Source organism: Danio aesculapii, chromosome 3 (assembly GCF_903798145.1).
Source record: "Danio aesculapii chromosome 3, fDanAes4.1, whole genome shotgun sequence".
Classification (NCBI taxonomy): Eukaryota; Metazoa; Chordata; class Actinopteri; order Cypriniformes; family Danionidae; genus Danio; species Danio aesculapii.
This window is the reverse complement of record NC_079437.1, coordinates 2,572,432-2,594,474: the sequence shown is the minus strand read 5'-3', so window position 1 is coordinate 2,594,474 and position 22,043 is coordinate 2,572,432. Positions and strand designations below refer to the sequence as shown.

At 34.4% G+C, this 22,043-nt stretch overlaps 1 protein-coding gene across 1 annotated transcript in view; it reads left to right on the top strand.

Moving 5' to 3' along the window:
* Window positions 1-3,978: 3,978 nt before the first annotated feature.
* hook2 (hook microtubule-tethering protein 2) overlaps window positions 3,979-22,043 on the top strand; it is a 52,193-nt gene continuing 34,128 nt past the window's right edge. Inside the window, exons 1-5 of the mRNA XM_056448519.1 lie at window positions 3,979-4,085; window positions 11,565-11,647; window positions 15,405-15,477; window positions 15,567-15,617; window positions 21,199-21,331. Coding sequence (XP_056304494.1) covers window positions 4,041-4,085; window positions 11,565-11,647; window positions 15,405-15,477; window positions 15,567-15,617; window positions 21,199-21,331 — 385 coding nt within the window. The 5' untranslated portion in view covers window positions 3,979-4,040. The remainder of the gene's footprint in view (window positions 4,086-11,564; window positions 11,648-15,404; window positions 15,478-15,566; window positions 15,618-21,198; window positions 21,332-22,043) is intronic.

Sequence of the window (22,043 nt, the reverse complement as noted above, 5' to 3'; positions counted from 1 at the left end):
TGGAGTCGTTTTATGTTTATTCGAAGGAGCTAGAAGTTTTAGATGATATAAACATGCAGAAAAACTAATCTAACGATGGATAAACTACAAGGAGCTCTAGACCGGACATCAGGTTTATGTTGATGTGGAGCAGGTAGCTGGACTCAAACATACTGAAAAACTAATCTCACGTCTCCTATGACATGTATAAACTACAAGGAGGAGGAGCTCCAGACCGGACATGATCGTGTTTATGTTGTTTTAGACGCAATGTTTATCTAAAAAGCAGGACGTTGTACACAAAATAAACTAAATAAACGTAAAAAACTGGACATGATGGTGGTTATCGTGTTGTTTTTGTCGCAATTTTTATATAAAGGAGCTGCAAGATGTAGACATAATCAAAATAAATATATATAATAATCTACATCTTCTATAAAATGTAGGGGAGAGCGGTTTTGGTTTTGGTCAAATAATGAACCAAGTTATAGGGTTAGACAAAGCATTTTTTTTTTTGCCAGGAACACACAAGCCTCTCCTACAAATGAGCACTGGAGTTATGATCGCCGGACCTGTGGTTTCTGTGCAGTGTTGCCGAAAGTGCCAGGAGTATAAATGTTATCATTTACCCCACCTGCTGGGCAAGTTGTAACAGACAGGGGGTTAGTTATAACATGCATATAACAGCACATTTCACACAATTAATTAAAATCCAGCTTTCTTTCAAAAGTAGCCATATTTCCTCAGTAATTGGCTCATTTCTTTTTTTATTCTACATGGCACAGTATGTTTATGTATTTATTTGTTTATTGGATAAACACATTTGAATCTGTTTGCATTATTATCCTGTTACCAGTGATGGGTTATGGCTGGATTAATTAAAGAAAGAAGGAAAGAAAGAAAGAGAGAAAGAAAGAAAGAGAAAGAAAGATATTTCTTTCTTTCTTTCTTTCTTCTTTCTTTCTTTCTTTCTTTCTTTCTTTCTTTCTTTCTTTCTTTCTTTCTTTCTTTCTCTCTTTCTTTCTTTCTTTTCTTTCTCTCTTTCTTTCTTTCTTTCTTTCTTTCTTTCTTTCTTTCTTTCTTCTTTCTCTCTTTCTTTCTTTCTTTCTTTCTTTCTTTCTTTCTTTCTTTCTTTCTTTCTCTCTTTCTTTCTTTCTTTCTCTCTTTCTTTCTTTCTTTCTTTCTTTCTTCTTTCTCTCTTTCTTTCTTTCTTTCTTTCTTTCTTTCTTTCTTTCTTTCTCTCTTCTTCTTTCTCTCTTTCTTTCTTTCTTTCTTTCTCTCTCTCTCTCTTCTTTCTTCTTTCTTTCTTTCTTTCTTTCTTTCTCTCTTTCTTTCTTTCTTTCTTTCTCTCTCTCTCTTTCTTTCTTTCTTTCTTTCTTTCTTTCTCTCTTTCTTTCTTCTTTCTTTCTTTCTTTCTTTCTTTCTTTCTTTCTCTCTTTCTTTCTTTCTCTCTTTCTCTCTTCTTTCTCTCTTTCTTTCTTTCTTTCTTTCTTTCTTTCTCTCTCTCTTTCTTTCTTTCTTTCTTTCTTTCTTTCTCTCTTTCTTCTCTCTTTCTCTCTTTCTTTCTTTCTTTCTTTCTTTCTTTCTTTCTCTCTTTCTTTCTTTCTTTCTTTCTTTCTTTCTTTCTTTCTTTCTTTCTTTCTTTCTCTCTCTCTTTCTTTCTTTCTCTCTTTCTTTCTCTCTCTCTTTCTTTCTTTCTTTCTTTCTCTCTTTCTTTCTTTCTTTCTTTCTCTCTTTCTCTCTTTCTTTCATTCTTTCTCTCTTTCTCTCTTTCTTTCATTCTTTCTCTCTTTCTCTCTTTCTTTCTTTCTTTCTTTCTCTCTTTCTCTCTTTCTTTCTTTCTCTCTTTCTCTCTTTCTTTCTTCCTTCTTTCTTTCTTTCTTTCTTTTATCATTGTTGTGTTTGTGTGTCTATTCTATGGTTTAAGCGTATCTTTTTGTATCACTATTTTATTGACTCTATTATCTGTGCTCTGTTATATAAATGTAGATGATAGTTGCTATTCGAATTTTGCCTCATTGTAATTGTGTTATAATGAAATATAAAAAATAATAAAATTAAAAAAGTGTGTTTATTATTCGAGAGAAATATAAACACAGATATCTACGTGTGACGTGTCATTTGTGAATAATAGGAAGATGTGGTGATGAAAGAAATATGGCGTAATCTTTACCTTTGCCCTTATTTAGCCTATGTGTGAATGTAAATATTTTTGAAAACTGATTATCCACAGTGTTTATCTTTTAGCCTTTTAGCTTTTCGTCATGTTGTTTTTGATTGTAAACTGAAGACATACCTTTAATAGATATTTGCCTTCTAGGATACTTTAGCTTATAATACGGGTTTGATGAATGCTTGCTTCTGATTGGCTGATGAGTATTCAAAGGTGTGCAGTTATTTTCAAGAAAATATGAATAGAAACGCACTACTAAAGTAGTTCCGGCAGGTTTTAAATGCTTTACAGCTCCATATCACTACATTGAAAAGTTTCAGTCATTTAACGGCTGCAAAAATCTAAATACGTTAAGAAATGAAGGGGAAAACATTGTGGTAAATGTGTGGGCTTTGCTTTTTTAATTTGGGTTGTTGTCTTGCGCCATCTAGTGGTCACATAGTAGAACTAGTAAGGTCATTTTCAGTTTAACTTATTTTTATAAACTTCATGAGTGGATCAAAAACAAAAACATGACAGTTTTATCGCATAACAAGCTCTTATTTACTTGTATCACTACTTTCAACAAAATACCTGTATACTTTTTAATCCGTTTTCCCATTGCTTTAAAACACTATCCAGTATATATTATAACAAAATGTCAGATTTTTATATATTAGTGTAATAGATCAAAGTGATCAAAATCATTTTTCTGTATTGCTTTATAAGATTGTCAAACAAATATAGATTTTAGTTTAATGTTCTCATTTGGGTAATTTTGGATGCTCAAATGAAATAATTATTTAAATGTTCTTAAAATATAATTTATATTATAAAAATATAACGTTTGATGGTGTAAACAAACTAGATTGCTTCATAAAATACGATGTTACATTCACATGTTACATGCACATTTAGGTTATTATTAATAATAAACCTTTGTTAAAAATGAGTTAAAGAATTACATCTAATTACATCACATATAATATAAAATATTATATAAAAAACAATTTTAAACTCAAATATTATAAATTTGGGTTTACTTTCTAAAATCACATTGTGTTAGTGTAAAAGTACTACCAAATCAATATAGATAATATAGATATTGTGCTCTAATTTTGTTCGAAGAAATTTTAATAATAACTACTTATATCCTTATTTAAATCAAAGTCCTTTTAGACTTTGTTTAAATCGAGTAATATAAAATATAAATGTTTTCTTATTTTTATATATATATATATATATATATATATATATATATATATATATATATATATATATATATATATATATATAAAAGAATATTTCAATATTTAATATACATTATTTCAATTACGTTCTAAACCAATTGAATATGGCTTAAAACTAATAATTAAATTATAGTAATATATAATTTGGTATATATAATTAATATTATATATACACAGTTGAAGTCAGAATCATTAGCCCCCCCTTTGAATTTTTAGTTTTTATTATTTTATTTCCCAAATGATGTTGAACAGAGCAAGGAAATTTTCACAGTATGTCTGATAATATTTTTTCTTCTGGAGAAAGTCTTATCTGTTTTATTTCGGCTAGAATAAAAGCAGTTTAAAATTTTTAAAGACTATTTTAAAGTCAAAATTGTTAGCCCCTTTAATATATATATATATATATATATATATATATATATATATATATATATATATATATATATATATATATATATATACACACACACAAAATATAGATATTTCGTCCTAGTATTTCTTTATTTATATTATTGATAATTATTTTTTAGAGCGCGCGTCTCTCTATTGCTATGGCGACGGCGCTACCAGCGCAAATATGTGCGTCGGTGACGCGTCCAGCTCTCGAGTGCGCGCATTTAGCAGCGCAGCTAGTGTTTGTTTCAGCACGAAGCGGCACCATGAGCCTGAATAAACATCAGCTGAGCGACTCTTTATTTATCTGGGTAAGATATAAACCCATCCCGCTCACAAACAGCCATGTTTAGAGCGTGTTTGTCTGTGTTTAACGAAGAACGAAGTAGTTTGTTTGTGTTTAGCGCGCTAGCCTGTTAGCAGCAGCAGGTGGAATCTCCTCAGATTTCACACACTTTTGAATATAATGAAAGAAGTCGCTGTTTTCTGTGGATTATACACGCGTAGATCGATCAGCTGATTTTTTATTACTTTGTATAATTATCCAGCACGTGTGAATGTGTGTGTGTGTTTGCTGTGTCAAAGTCATTACGTAACCGATCAAAGGTCTTAAAATGATTGAGGTAAAGTTGGTTTTATATTCACACATTCGGACGTTCTCCTTAATAATAGCATTTCAGAAAAGTTATTCCTTACTAAAACAGTAATCTCATATGACTGTCAAAGTACAACATTATTCAGAGTCACATAAATAGTGCTAATGTTGGTTTAAAGTCATATTTACATCTGATTTCAGACCGAATATTCAAAGTACCATGGTAATATTTACATCTGTTTTCAGACCGAATATTCAAAGTATCATGGTAAACAATATAGGAAGCATGTCACAGGTTGTCCCTGAACGAATGTGCCAATATAAAACCAACTTTGCCTCACTGTAAAGTCGGTTTTAAATTCGCTCATTCAGACTTTCTCCTTAATAATATCATTTCAGAAATGTATTATTTGTAAATTTTAATTAGGGAAATCAAATTATCAGCCAATACACTTATCACAGTTGATTGAATAGTGCTTATGTTGTTTCCATGCTCTTGCAGAACGAATATTCAATGTACAATCAAAGAGAATAGAATCATTCTTAGGTCTTTGGTACAATATAGGCACCGTGTCACAAGTTGTCACTGTTCGACAATGAATGGAGGTGCGAATATAAAACCAACTTTACCTCAATCTTAAAATGAGTTTAGCATAAGTGTTCAAAGCAACTCAAAGCTAAAATAACAAGTGAAGAAGTCAATGAATTCTCCTCATATATAAAAACACGAACGTCGCTCTGAAACGGCGTCACTCCTACACTCAAATGTATTTATTGTTTTGCTTGTTGAAACCGCTTATTTAAAATGAGCTGAAACGACACAATTCTTGACATTTCATCGGGACAACTTCATTTTTTAATGTTCAATCAACATAAATTTGTTGAAAGTGTTAGGTTAGCTTAACTTGTGTTGGAACAACATGATTCATTTGTGTGAAACCCTGCATTTTTCACAGTGTAGTTAAGGAAAAACCTTTTATGGGTTATATGCACAGCTAGAGTTTTAAAGCCAACGATTAACTTCCGGTGAAAGCTTAATGTGACTGTTTTCAATTTCACAAGGTTGTTTTTACAGCATTGGTGTAATGTAAATACAATACATTCAGTTAAATAGACTTAAGCATTCATTTAGGTGTTCAAGCGTAAAACGAGATGAAAGACTGCTGTAACCACTAGCGGCATCAGTAGCAACAGGCTAGCGCAGAAAATACTCGGGTAAACTAAACTGTCATGTTTTAAAGACATGGCTCGAAATAGGATTTAATGCAGTGCTTCTTGTCAGATTTGACACCCAATTTATATCGTATATCTAACAGGCAGTGAAGATCGCTGATTTTTAAAGAAATCAGATCTTAAACAGACAATTTTGTAATGGAACGACTGTTCACCGGAAGCCTTTGGGCTGCCCTGGCTGAAAATTAAAAGTCTGTGTGCTTATAGCCCAGGCATGGGCAAACTCGATCCTCGAGGGCCAGTGTCCCTGCAGAGTTTTGCTCCAACACTAATCAAACACACCTGAACACCCTAATTAGTGTCTTCAAGATCACTAGAAAGCTACAAGCAGGTGTGTTTGATTAGGGTTGGTGCAAAACTATGCAGGGACACCGGCCCTCCAGGATCGAGTTTGCCCATCCCTTATATAGCCCATTCTCTTAATAAAAAAACGTGCTGTTTGTGATTTCACAGTTGAGACCCAAAGCTGTGTTTGTCTATTAATTAACAATAACCCATTGTTTACAATTTCACATACTTTTAATACAATTCTTTCCCCAAAAACACAGTTTACTTTGTTACTTTTAGTCAAAGATCCTTTAAGACAGGGATGGGCAAACTCGATCCTGGAGGGCCGGTGTCCCTGCATAGTTTTGCTCCAACCCTAATCAAACACACCTGCTTGTAGCTCTCTAGTGATCTTGAAGACACTAATTAGGGTGTTCAGGTGTGTTTGATTAGTGTTGGAGCAAAACTCTGCTGGGACACCGGCCCTCGAGGATCGAGTTTGCCCATGCCTGCTTTAAGATGTGTGTTTGTTTCAGCTGTGATGTCTATGGGGAAGTTTGCAGGAATGCGGTGAATATACCAGGATGCCAAGGGTTGACCCCATCTTAAAATTATGGTCAGGGATGGGCAAAAACACTTTGAAATGTATTTTAAAATAAAATACCAAATACCTCAGATTCAATACCTTCAGTATCAAAATAAACTACAAAATACGACAGCCACAACACGTGTCAAATAAAAAAACAACTGTATTTTGAAAATACTACTACATACTTTTACATGGGAGTAAAACATTTCTTCTCAAACCTTCTATCAATAGGCATATTCAATCAATCCCTTCTCCATTAAACTGAGTTAGTGATGTAAACTATGGAACAAAATCAATGCCAAAAGTATTGAATTAAAAAGCTTGTTGAATAGCACAAACTGAAAAAAATAATACACCGTATTAACAAGTTCTTGCATTTTAATGACTTGAATTGCAGGGTTTGTATTTTTAGGTCCTGAAATTTAACATAGCTGTTTATTTAAGCTGTGAATAGTTCAACTAAAATATTTCAAACATGTTTTCGTACTTATAAATTCAATAATTCATATTCAATTTTCAGGTTTCACTTACAAAATATTCAATACCCTTTAAAAATACGATGTATAATATTCAAAAGGTAATTTTCAGTTCATTTTATTTCAGTTCAAATATTCGCTTCCATGAATTCAGTGGCTCAAATTCGACTGTTAAAATTCAACATTACATCCGGGAACTGCAGGAAAAGCAATAGATTGCAGATGAAGATCGCCAGCTGCTTTTCCACCAGCAGGTGGAGATGGAATAATTTAAGATTTTTTACCCAGTAAATAGACGAGAAAAAAGCTAATAAAGGCACAAAAGTAGCATTAATATTAATATCAGTGTCTTGGACATTATAAGTACTAAAATGAGTATGAGTAAAATAAATAAATGATCTTTTGGTCATTTATATTTGCCCTTATGTAACAGAAGCCAGTTGGTGACCGCGTAAACCTCACTCCTCGGATTCAGCGACAGACGTTGTTCTGCAATATTTAGCCGGTTGTTGCTAGATCGGATACGTTTGCAGCCGGAAGTTAATGACAATTATTTCTATTATTTTAAAATTTCCCATTTATTGTATTTTATTAACGTCTACCTCCACCCCACCCCTAAACCCAACCATCACAGTACCGTAAAAACAGTTGTTGTACAGAGTATTATTTATGTTATCTGTTAAATTTCCCAATAAATTGCAATTTTTATTAAAATGCAAGAACTTGTTAATACGGTGTATTATTTTTTTCAGTTTGTGCTATTCAACAAGCTTTTTAATTCAATACTTTTGTCATTGATTTTGTTCCATAGTAAACAATGTTTGATAACAACAGCTTTTTTTTTCTTGGCATCTACATCAGCAATTCATCCAAAACTACTATTATTTGTGCAGTTTACTCATTCTCCCATGAGTTTTTCAGTTCTCCTTTAACTGGAAAAGTCTCAGTTTACTCCTTAGTGAGCACCAGTACATCATCTTTAGATGTTTAATTATTTTAAAGTTCGTCTGAATTTCCACCTGCAGCACTGAGAATGATTATGTGCTGAAGGCTCCACATCCTGTTCTTAATGACTGATATTTTATTCCGTCTCATTTCTTAAGCAAAGATGCATAACTTTCATTCACACTACAAGCATTGACCACCTTCATAATCCATTTTCTGTTCTGTTCTCAAGCCTAGGCGAATAACTGAGAAAGCATCAATGTGAGGCCGCATTTAAATGTCATCATGTAAATGTAAAAATATTTTACAGTATTTTAAAAATACAGTATTTTGAAACCAAACATTAACCCATCTTCATAAACCCCATCAAATACAAGTTACAAAACACAATTTTGTATTTAAAATATGTATTTGAAGTACTTGTATCATAAATACTGTGTATGGTCCTATGCTTTTATGTAAAGAACTAATTTATGCTAAATGTAGTTATTATTTGGTGTAAATACACTCCTATTCAGTGCCATTTATCATTTATGTATTCAATTTATTCTTATTCAATGTAATCTAATATTTTGTTATTTTAAAAATGTAATTAAAAGGCTACACAGTCTGTTTTCCAATTTTTTTATTTATAATTCGTACTAAAGATAATATTGTATGCTGAAAAAATTAATGTTGTGAATAAGTTTACTTTTATTTGTTGAATGTTTAGTTCCTTTTAGTCAGACTACTCACTACAGTATCTATCTATCCATCCGTCCATCCGTCTATCTGTCTATCTGTCCATCCGTCCATCCATCCATCTGTCCGTCCATCTATCTATCCATCATCTATGTCCATCCGTCTTTCCATCCATCTTTCCATCCGTCTTTCCATCCGTCCATCCATCTATCCATCCATCCATCTATCCACCATCTATCCACCATCCATCCACCGTCCATCCACCCATCCATCTATCTATCTATATACACACAGACACACACATACAATTGAAGTCAGAATTATTAGCCCCCCTGTTTATTTCTCCAATTTCTGTTTAACAGAGAGATTTTTTTTTTTCTCAACACATTTCTAAACATAATAGTTTTAATAACTCATCTATAATAACTGATTTATTTTATCTTTGCCATGATGACAGTACATAATATTTGACTAGATATTTTTCAAGACACGTCTATACGCTTCTTTCTCGCGGTCGCCATTTTAAAGAACCAAAGTGAGGCTGCGGTGGTAAGAAACCCAGAAGTATAGGACCAGCACTGTAAACATTGCAGTAACATGCTGTGGACTACAAACCTCCAGTTGTTGCAATCATTTCAAAATGCAGAACTGGTGTAAACATCACTTTGATATCATTCAGTAAGTTTAATTTAAACAATTAAAAGCAATTTAGCATCAAACAACATCACAATCTCTTTAAGAGTAATATGCTCAAGTGTCCTCTTAGGCTTCAGTTCATAGCACCAGTTAAACACCGTGGGGACGCTTCCCTGCTTCAGCCTATGTAACCCGGTGAGCGATAAAACACTGCAGTCCTCTGTTGTATGCCCTCGTGTTGTCTGTAATAGTGTTGTTCTGGTACTTAAGTTTAAAAACCGTCTATTTCCTGCTAACATTGAAGCACCGCTGAGCACGGATGACTCGACTGATCTTCACGGCTGCTTCACGCTCCAGTCTCCGTGTATCTGTGTTTGCACTGGGTGAAGAGCGGTAAGCTTAACACAGATACACGGACACTGGAGTGTGAAGCAGCCGTGAAGATCAGTCGAGTCATCAAGCAGATTGCTCAGCTCATCTGTGTTTGTGTACGGTAAACAGCGGAGGGTGAACTGATGACCTTCACGGCCAATCACAAGCATTTCTGTTGATCACGTGAACACAATGGCAAATCAGCGCAGTTTTAAGAAAGCCATCAACAGTGCCTTAAATGTTAGCGGGAAATTGACGTTTTTTTTTTTTTTTAATTCAGAATCGTGACAAGTCTAATATAGTGAAAGAATCAGCTCATTAACTTGAGTTTGATAAATGGCATCTAAAACGAGTGTTTGTGAAAGAAAACGTTAGCTAACTAGTGCCGTTTCCCTTAACTAGTGCCATTTCCCTTCACCATTCATTCAGAACAGACCTTCGGGTCACTCAGAAGGTGGTGAAATTATAAATTTGTGTCACTTTCTCTTCGTTGATAAGATATACAGCCAAGTACACAACGTTCCAATGTAACTCCCAACGATACTTCCGGGTTTCTTCCCACCCCAGCCTCGATTTTGCTTTTAAAAAATGTCGACCACGTGAAATCAGTCTATACAGTTTAAAGCAGTGGTGCTCAACCCTGTTTCTGGAGATCTACCTTCCCACAGAGTTCAGCTCCAACCCTGATCAAATACACCTGAACCGATTAATTATGACCTGAACAGGTGTGTTTGATATGGGTTGCAACTGAAATCTGCAGGAAGGTAGATCTCCAGGAACAGGGCTGAGCTCCACTGGTTTAAAGTGACAGTTAAAGGCTTAATTAGGTTAACTAGGCAGGTTAGGGTAATTAGGCAAGTTATTGCATAACTATGGTTTGTTCTGTAGACTATCGAAAAAATATATAGCTTAAAAGGGGCTAATAATTTTGACCTTAAAATGGTTTTGAAAAATTAAAAACTGCTTTCATTCTAGCCGAAATAAAACAAATAAGACTTTCTCCAGAAGAAAAAATATTATCAGACATACTGTGAAAGTTTCCTTGCTCTGTTAAACATAATTTGGGAAATATTAAAATAAGAAAAAAATTATATAATAATTATAATAATTCTGACTTCAATTGTGTGTATATATGAAATTCTTAACTATATTTGTTAGGATGTACAATATATGGTTTCAGCATCGATATCGCAATGTGTTCATCCGCAATAGTCATATAGCAAAGATATGCAATGTTGAGTTGACATTACAATGTAATTTTTACATTTACAAAACCATAAAGCATGCACTGTTTCACTTTCTTCTTTGCTTTGTTGCTTTCGTCTGTTTGTAGTTTGTTTATTACATGTTATGCATGATTCACTCCCCTACAGAATCATCCCAGTCAATCAAAATTAATACATTCGCTTACACTTTAGGGACCAATTCTCACCATTAACTAGTTGCTTATTAGCATGCATGTTATTGAGATATTGGCTGCTTATTAGTACTTATAAAGCACATTCTCTGTAGGATCTTATTCTAATTTTACCCAATATCTAAACTATCTCAATAACTATTAATAAGGAGATTAAGGAGATACAAATTAGGAGTTTATTGAAGCAAGTGTCAACATGGTTTGCTAAGAGCGTGAACTGAACCTTAAAATAAACTGTGACCAAAAAGTATTTGCAAGTATAACAAAGTATATCGCGATAGTCAGATTTTTCCAGTATCGTGCAACCCCAATGTCTGTATATAATAACTTGATTATAATGCAGTAATGTGCACCTTGTGTAAAGCTGCTTTAAAATAATAATTATTGTAAAAAAAAAAAAAAAGTGCTATACAAGTAAACTTAAATTGAATAGTTTTACGCAAACGTTCATTTTTAGTTTATTACCTAATATAGAAATGAATGATTTGAAACCTTTTTTTTTATTATGATTGTTATTTATAATTTCTTGAGTGGTCAGATATATCCATTTTAATCTTTTTTTTTCCTTGTGTGTTTCAGCTGCAGTCGTTTCAGGTGCCGTCGTGTGCGAGCAAACATGAGCTGACCAGTGGAGTGGCCATCGCACATGTGCTCAACAAAATGTGAGTGTGTGTGTGTTGACGTCACCATCTTCAACGGGTGTGACGTTCTGCAAATGTTTGTAGAGGAGCTTTAACTGTTCAACTAACAGCTGATCTGACAGATGCCCTAGTCCTCTGACCACCAACACACATCTGACTATGTCAAATATGTCAGCTGCTGACCACTGTAGCTCAAAGAAAGAGTTATTTACCAGCCTAGAGTCAGAAAACCGACTGATATGCGTGTAGTGGTAGTTAATGCATTTGCTAAAGTGAATGAACATTATTATTAATAACTAATGCATTATTAAAATCAAAATTCATGCTTCTTAACATTAGTTATGCGCTGAGAGTAAACATCAACTAACAAAGAAGGAACTAAAGCACAGGTGTCGAACTCAGTTCCTGGAGGGCTGCTAATCCGCACAGTTTAGTTCCAACCCTAATCAAACACACTCGGGGCCTGTTTCAGTAAGGAGGTTCAACCAACTCTGAGTTTTAACTTGAACTCTGAGTTGATATACAGAGATATTAAAAACTCAAGTTTTCGGTTTCAGAACAGCTGATCTGAGTTGGGTCAATCAACTTTGAGTAGACTTAGTTTTAAAACGCATAAGTTTTGCTACGGTTACGCCATCCCTCCACAGTACGCCGGAGTTTTTGAGCCCCGAAAATGGAGCGTTTTGAAAATGCTGGAGAGGCCATTTTCATTCTATAACGCTGCTGCTCCATCTCAGTGTGGATGGGGGGAAAACGGAGGCGGGGCTGCAGACATTCGCCTATTTGATTGGGGCTTTTTCCTCAACATTAAGTAGCATACACACGGTTCAGTCTTGCATCCTCTCACTCAGTTCAGACTTCACAAGTTTGATATGGAAAACAAACTCCCGAGTGTGTACTTTATGAAGTCATTCACATCTCCCTGGCTATGCTGTTTCACTATCTTAACAATAAAATGAAAATATGATGGGAGGAACTGCCTATTTTCATTTTGATATTAGCAACATCGTGTAGCTGCATAATGACGGTCATCTTTATGCATATTTATAACAAAATGGAGCCAATAACACAACTGCCTCCTTTCATTTTCATTGAAAATACGAAACACGCCCTCTCTTTCATTGAATATCAGTTAATAATCAATAATGACCATTATAAAAGTATAACTTACAGTAAGTTTAGACAATAAAGGCAAGCAGTCAGTCAGATGTGCAGAATACGCAGTTACATTAATGAATATATCCTAACTTATTTAACTTTGCACGTTACCAAAGAACAAGTCATGGATTCTAATGGCTCGTTTTCACTGACTGGTACGGTACGGTTCGGTTTGGTACGGGTCACCTTTATCAAGCTTGCGTTTCCACTAACAAGGGTACCCTTTTGCTGGGCGTAGTGTATGACAGAAAGTGTCAGTCGACGTCATTCTAGCTCGAGGAAATGTCTACAATAAAGCTGTACGGGTCGCTCACATATATGAGAAGCACTTCTCACAAATCAGATGCTTCATACACATAAATACTTGTGTAGAAATGTTTATTACTAACTTTTCAATGAACATGAGTTGATTATAACTGCAGATCAATGATGCGAAACAGCCTACTGTAACATCTGTAATTATATTAAATGACTAAATAAATGAACATATATAAACACATACAGCCCCTTACAGTCTCCGATATGTTACCAACTACAGAAGAACTACACACAGCAGACATTTCGTCAGTATTTAGGTTCAAAAACAACCCAAAATATAGCCTAAAGTCAGTGAAAACCTCTTATCTGTGTCTGTAATCTTCAGCAGCACATGTAGCCTCTGTTAGAGAGTAATTCCATCATTCCCGGTTCATATTAGTCCAAAATGTGAAGATAATAAGTTAGTTAAACATGGCATTTTGTTCATGTTTGCTGAATAATAATGTGCTCCTTTTTTTCCGGCTTCTCCTTTGTTTCTTCGCGCTTCACTCTCGTGTTTGTCAGTGTCTGACAGGATCGGGTTTCAAAAGCACGTCAATAATCAAGCGCAGGTTATTATCATCAGCTCAAGAAGTTTGTTATTTCAGATATAATGTTAGACGCGCGCGAGCGCTAGCAAGAAAGCGAAACCGCTCACGCCTCAGACTGGCTCGTAAAAAACTACGGGGCACAGGGTAAATCTGCTCTTCTTCTTGGCTTTGTGGCTGTTCATCAAGGCGACGACAAGGTTTGTTTGAGCCCGGGTCGATCATGGAAACGGGCCATAAAAGACCAAAGTCGGGGAATATGTCATTAGATGGAGACAACAAGATGAATTAAATATCACGTTTAACAAATATAGTGAGAATAGATCCAGCGGGAGATCCTTGATGACCAGTCCGACGTGCACAGCTCTCATCTGGGTATGTGCTCAAAGCATGCTGCAGTGGATGCCAGAGAGTGTGTGTGTGTGGTCACGTGATGTGCATTTCCAGCGGTGTAATGTGGACGGAGAGTCGTTCAGAAACGCTAGTGTGGACGCGGATAGTTAAAACACAATTTACTGTGGTAGAAGAAGCTGCGTGAATCTTCTTTATTTAATAAACGACTTGCGCCTCAGAAGACAATGCTGACACTGAATATGTAGTGGCGTTTGAAGCCATCAGACACAGAGAACAGATGCTCTTGATTCTGGAGGTCGTTAATATTATAATACCACGAAAACTAAAACGGTTAAGGCATATTAGAATGACCAAAACAACCTTTCAGATGTTTCACAATGCAGTCAGCCTGCTGGTTTGTCCATTCACACACATTTTCATCATCATATGATCCCTTATAACAAAACCTTTTAATACACATACTGGAATTTGTTTGATAAAAGTGTTTCCATTGTAGTTTATGTGCAATTTTTATTATCGAATAAAAAGTTTATCCTTCTCAGTTATGCGCATAAATTTTTTAAATGCGTATTTTCAATATTTATGCGCATCTTGACATTTCCATCATCTTGGCGTGTCCACCAAACGATTTATTTTTGCTCGTATCCAAAATACGACTTGAGTGGATGGAAACATAAGGCTAATGCGAGAAATACAGACAGAAACTTTTTGTTTTAGGTGAAATTATTTCCGATACTAAATTTGGGTAACAATCAGTACTGAATCTGTAAAAACATCCATTTCCCGCTAACATTTGGGCGCTGTTGAGCATGTTCTTTGCCATTGTGTTCATGTGCTCAACAGAAATGACTGTGATTGGCTGTGAAGGTCATCAGTTCACCGAACCTGCTGCTGTTTAATGAGTGCAGACACCGATGCAGGGACACTGGAGCATTTTAAAGCCATGAAGATCAGCTGGTCTGTTTATGAGCTGACATACAAGTGATCCGCTGATGAATCAACCGATCTTCGCGGCTTTAAAACGCTCCAGTGTCCCTTTTTCTGGGTCGCCAATCACAGTCATTTCTGTTGAGCATGTGAAAACAATGGCAAATCAGTGCCGTTTACTCAAATGTTAACGGGGAATGGACGTTTTTAACATTGCAGTACTGAAATTCAGTATCATGACAACACTACTCACTTTCTCTTGATTACTTTTAAGGGCTACTTTTGCTCATACTTGGAGTAGTGTTTACATCATATTGTTTGTTTACTCGCACTTCATTTGTTGGGCAAGTAATTGTGCTTTTACTTGAGTATGATTCTTAAGTACTCTTTCCACTACTGAATACACATGTCCTTATTCTGCTGATTTACTGGGCTATATCATGATATCTGCTAATAGTGTTTTGAAGGTGTTTTTATTTTGTGTGTGTTCTCAGAGATTCGACATGGTTCAATGAGACGTGGCTCAGCAGGATAAAAGAGGACGGAGGCACAAACTGGAGGCTGAAGGTGTTTTACTGTAGATTTAGTCTTAGTCTTCCTGTAGTGTGTACGGTATGTTGATGTGTTTTCATAAACATGTATATATGCTCTGACAGGTCAGCAACCTCAAGAAGATCCTCCAGAGCATGATGGAGTATTATCATGACGTAAGTGTGTTTTATTTCAGCAATAAAGTTTCTATTATGCATGTTTGGGAATGTGCATATATACATATATATATATATATATATATATATATATATATATATATATATATATATATATATATATATATATATATATATATATATATAGAATAAATAGAATTTTGAGGAAAGGAATTAATTTAGTTCATTTTGGAATAAGGCTGTAACATAAAAAAATGTGGTAAAAGTGAAGCGCTATGACTACTTTATGGATGCACTGTATAAGTACTCCTATAATCTTTTGAATTCATATTTTCAATAGGAAGCTCTACAATATTATATTTGTGCATATACATTAGTCAGTACTGAAGCCAAATATGGAGCTTATCTAACAAAATAACTTACGATAATGATCCAAAAACTAGTACGCCCACATTTATTTGTTATAGAAAAATATTAAATAACATTTTCAAAAATAGCAAGAATCAAGAGAACCAAAAAATGCAAACAATATTATTGAAATGCTGTAGGTTATTTTTTTCAATATTTTGCTTGAATTTAATTGTATTATCTTTGCATTTCTAAAGGATGTTCTGTGACTAAAATATTATTTTAATAGATATATCTGTTTACTAAATATATCTGTTTACTAAATAGCCATAAGTTACTGATGTGGCAATAAATAAAAAAAAAAAAAAAAAAAAAAAAAAAAAAAAAATATATATATATATATATATATATATATATATTTATTTATATATAAAAAAAATATATAAATAATAAATAAAAATAAATAAATAATTATAAATAAATAAATAAATAAATAATTTTGTTTTATGTTAAAAAAAATTTCATTTGTTGTGATTTTAATATAAATATTGATTTCTTAGCTCGTCTGAAGTTAAAATATAGTTAGTTTGTTGTCTAAAATTCAAAATGAATGTCACATCTGGTAACGTGGGTCATTTTTGTGATCTTATGCTTTATACTAAATCTGTTTTGTTAAAATGCACCAAAATATATTACTCCCATTCATTGAGATATGAATAAAAATATTCATTTTCAAAATGGGATGTACTCAATTATGCTGAGCACTGTATACAGTCAGGCTGCACAACACATAATTTCACAACGTGATCATTCGCAATAGTCACATCGCAGGAAATGCTGTTTTTGATGCCTGTGAGGAGTTTAAAAGCACTCAGGCATAACACAGAACACATTTTGTGACTTTAATAATGAGTAATTTTATTGAATTATTATTATTATTATTCAATTACTGTACCTGAATGCGGTTAAACTCAGAAAAACAATTGTATCTTTTCTTCATTGTATTTCTAGATAGTTTATTAGATTTAATGGAGATGCACTCTCACTGCAGAAGCATCCTAATTGATTTAACATTATAAATTCTTTCCAAATGGTACCACCAGGAAGAGTTTTAAATTATTTATCAAAAATTGAACTGAAAAATCATATTTAACTTTGAATAAATTTTTGTGTGAATTATATCTATTTATATTTTATATATTTGTCTAAGTAACTTTTTTAGTGTAATACGAATTTGTTTTATCGTGTAATATTTTATGTATATCCATTTTGCCACAAAATAGCCATAAGTTGCTGATATTGCAATAAATAAATAAATAAATAAATAAATAAATAAATAAATAAATAAATAAATAAATAAATAAAAAAAAAAAGAAAAAAAAATTATAATAAAAAAAATTATAAATAAATAAATAAATAATGAAAAAAAAAAATTAAAACAAAATTATTTATTTATTTATTTATAATTGTTTTATGTTAAAAAAAATCATTTGTTGTGATTTAATATAAATATTGATTTCTTAGCTCATCTGAAGTTAAAATATAGTTAGTTTGTTGTCTAAAATTCAAAATGAATGTCACATCTGGTAACGTGGGTCATTTTTGTGATCTTATGCATTGATTCTGTAAATAAAACAACACTTTAAATTTGAATACATCTGTAGTTAAAGAACAAAACAGTAGTAATGTCTAACTCAAACTTATTACTGCAAATTGTAAATCTAGACAAGCTCAGAAAGAGAAATACGTGAGCTAAAGACAGAACTATCAGAAGACATGTGGCAATCTGTTTTAGATAATATCCACTCATCTTCAATTTGTTTAAAACATAGTTATACAATTTAAAGTAGTACATAGATTACATTGGTCCAAAGTGAAACTAGCTAAATTTAAACCGAATATAGAGCCTAATTGTGACCGATGTAGCATTGAGCCAGCTACTCTATCTCACATGTTCTGGGCTTGTTCAAAATTAAAGGATTTCTGGCAGCTAATATTTAAATTTCTCTCGAACGCATTAAATACCTATATAGAACCTGAGGCCATAGTTTCAATTTTTGGGATCACGCCACAGTCCTTAAGTTTTAACAAAAGCAAGATACATGTGATTGCCTTTGCTACACTTTTAGCTAGAACAGTGGTTCTCAAACTGGGGGTCGCAGAATAATTTCAAGGGGTCGTGAGAGTGATTTAAAAATTGTGTAATTTTCAGTGATTATAATATATATTTGTCAGTATTACAAGTGAAAGCTAATATTTTCAGATTTTTTAAAGATATCACTGATGAATTCATAAAGTATTTAGGACACATTCAGGCAGAATGCATCTTTGCAGCGCAGCGCTCGGGAACAGTTTAAACCTTTGTCATGTCAACTTGCTGCAGTAAACAAAGCCGGCAACGCTTGTCCCGCCTTCGCGCTCTTCTTATTAGCCCACTGCGCTAGACTGAATCATTCAGTCAACGCCTTCTGCCTTCAGATGACAGGAGATACAACCGCGAAAATGTAACGCGCTGAAGATGAGAGAATGAAAACAACACTGACAGATTTAGTTTTAGAAACCAGCTAAAGCTACAAATAATGGCACATCTGATTACTGATCATGTGGTGAATGTTAATCCACCATCTACACGTTTCCAAGAGTGGATAAAAGACTTCCATTGGCTTCAAGTCCGCTATAAAAATAACTATAGCGTTAACTGTAAAGTCTGTGGGACGGAACTTTCAGGTAACAGTGTGCCACATCTACACATTTTAAGCACGAGAGGTTCTGTTTAATTCTTTATTTAATGGCCAGACGCTGTCAGCTATATGTAAAATTTAACACCACGTACACTATCGCAAAAGAGCTTGCACTGACTAAGATTAGACTAATATTGCAGCTCATGAAAAGACCGGTATTGCTATTTAAATGATGTATACAAATAATAAGGTATGTCAAAAGCATCTGTGCAATATCAGACACCATCTATGAGAACACAGCACAGTTATCGTTAACAGATTCATTAATAAAATCATGTCAAGCAGTGCGTGCAGGGCTTGTGAGCGGTCCGTCCGTTTATCTTTTGGTCACTCAATTATGTTATAAAAATGTGTTTTCTTGTGATAACGGGATTTCGTTGAGACTTATTTTCCTCATGCATGCATATATATATAGTTTTTGCTTGTTAGTTTTGATTAGTGTTGATTTCAAATGCAATAAATCTGTTTATAAAACTTAAAAAAGGTTATTTTTATTGTTTGTATATACTTTGGTAGTGGGGGGTCTCGAGTTCTTGACGATCTTACATTGGGGGTCGCTGGCTTAAAAGTTTGAGAACCACTGAGCTAGAAGATTAATATTGTTGAAATGGAAGGAAAAACTTCCCCCAAACTTTAAGCAATGGCTTATGGAACTTCTACACCACCTGACCTTAGAAAAAATACGATACACTGTAGGAGGCTGTACTGTTATGTTTTTCCACATCTAACAACCTATTTTAGATCACATAAAGAAGATGGACCCCTCAGTCTTTTGAGAAGAATAGAACCTTTTCTTGTTTTCTTTTCTTTTTTTCTCTCTAATTTCTTTCTTTTTTTTTCCTTTTCTTGTCTTCCCTTATATATGAGAGTAACAGATGTTTTACCAAGCGGCAACCTCCCGCTCTCTCTCGGGAAGCCAATACGGAAGTAACTGAAACTGCAATTCATCAAAATTCCGCTAGTCCTGGCTCCATAATAGAGCAAGTTGCAATTGAGCCCACTGTTAGAATGGCCAACTTTACAGCAGAAAAAAAGGTGTTTACAGCCTGGTACAAAGAACGATTTTGGTTCATATAGCTATTATTACCCTCCATGACAACTGTGAGGGGGTGAATTTTTTTTTAACTCATCCATTTCCTTTATATTAGGTTATATTAAGTTTGCATAATTAAGGGCGTGGCCACTTGAGTGACAGCTAGGTCTCGCTGGTCGCCGTCACTTCACCTCAGCTGAATCCGGCAGATTAGCCACTGATCTCGGCATATTCATCGTATTTTTGTGTTGTTTTATGTGGCTTTACACAGTCAGCTGCCTTTTGGACTTATTTCTTACAATTATCAGATGATATGGGATGCTGTGTGCACTTAATTGTGCTCACAAACCATTCACGTGGCCTCGTTTCCCATATGAGTAAAGTTATATACTTGTATACCATCTCTATAAATGTATTTGTTTTATTTAAGATCATTTATCATTAATATTTTTCTTTAGACCCGTAAAGCACTCCAGAATGTGACAGATTGATTAGCTGTAGGCTCTAGATCAGTCATCTGAAGCGTTGTCCTACAGTGTTATGCTGGAGTTCATCAATAGTCTTGCATTTACTAACACACACTATATCTGAAGTGTTTGGAAGTAATTCGTGTTTTCCTCCTGTAGAAAAACGCCATAAGAACAATGTTTTGTGGCTCAATGTATTACTACAGTGTTTTTAAAAGTCTGAACACTTTATTGATATAGTGTACAGCCAAGCACATGTGGTCAGAACACAAACGAGTCGCAGGTAATAAAGTATCAAGCGTTTCTCCCACAGTAAAGTCTGTCTGCCAGGTCTAAGCAAAGTGCCAGCAGGTGTCTGTAGCTCCGCCCACTCTCCGCCTCTTTGCCCTTGTTTGGTATCCCGCCGTGGGTGCGATGACGCGCGAAGAAAATGGCGACAGTTGGCCGCGCCTACTCTTAGCTTCTTTTGCAGTGTTCAGAAACCTATGGGTGACGTCACTGATGCTCCGTCCATATATTTTACAGTCTATGTGTTTTACCTAATATTACTATTTATTTGTATTTTATCTTAATATTATTTATGTTTTTTTTTCTTTTATAGAACCTAAATGTATTCGTGTGCGACAGGTTTTGTTTGTCTGTTGTGTAAAAAAAAAAAAAGTGAAAAGCTTTCTGTACTGTATGTTTCATATCTAATATGTTTAATAAAAAATACTTTTGGGGGAAAAAAAAAAGGAAGAGAAATACGTTTGTGTAAAGTGTTAAGAGCACTAATTCATCATATTGCAATGACTTTTAAAGGCTGGAGATGTTTTGATTGTGCATTGATTTGAATGAAATGACAGTCTAACATGTATTACAACATGCTGATTTTGAAATGCTAATATATTTTGTGTGAGTGACTCTCTCTGTGAGGTTTCTGGCTGTATATGTGTCTATAATTTTAGTATGTACTTCATAGGAATGTAAATTAGATCTCTATAAAAGTGTATTTTTTATATCTGTTAAAAGGCTTTGTTTGTGTGTGTCAGGTGTTGAGTCAGCAGGTGTCTGATGAGCATGTGCCTGATGTGTCTCTGATTGGAGAGATGGGGGACGTCACTGAACTGGGTCGCCTGCTCCAGCTGGTTCTGGGCTGCGCCGTCAGCTGCGATCGCAAACAAGGTATGAGCACACGCTCCCAGATCACACCAAATCAAGACATGAGCTGTGTTTGACAGAGATCTGACTTGAAGCAGTACATGCGCTTGTTAAGTGTGACATCAAGCAAAGTGGCTACCAGATCCAAGCGCTCTATTGAACTTTATGAGGATCAACAACTTGTAGTAATAAATGTTTACAAAGTGCTGCAATACATCTGAAAATCATGATCACTCTATATGATCTCCGTCTATCTATCCGTCTATCTATCCGTCTATCTATCCGTCTATATATCCATCTGTCTGGCTGTCTATCCAATTATCCATCTGTCTCTCTATCTATCCTTCTATCTATCCGTCTGTCTGTCTGTCTATCCAATTATCTATCTATCTATTTATCTATCTATCTATCTATCTATCTATCTATCTATCTATCTATCTATCTATCTATCTATCTGTCTGTCTGTCTGTCTGTCTGTCTGTCTGTCTGTCTGTCTGTCTATCCAATTATCTATCTATCTATCTATCTATCTGTCTGTCTGTCTGTCTGTCTGTCTGTCCATCCATCTATCATCTATCTATCTGTCCATCTGTCTATCTGTCCATCTATCTATCATCTATCTGTCTGTCTGTCCGTCTATCTATCCGTCCGTCTATCCGTCTGTCTGTCTGTCCATTTATCTATTCGTCCGTCTGTCTGTCTGTCCGTCTATCTATTCATCTATCCATCTGTCTGT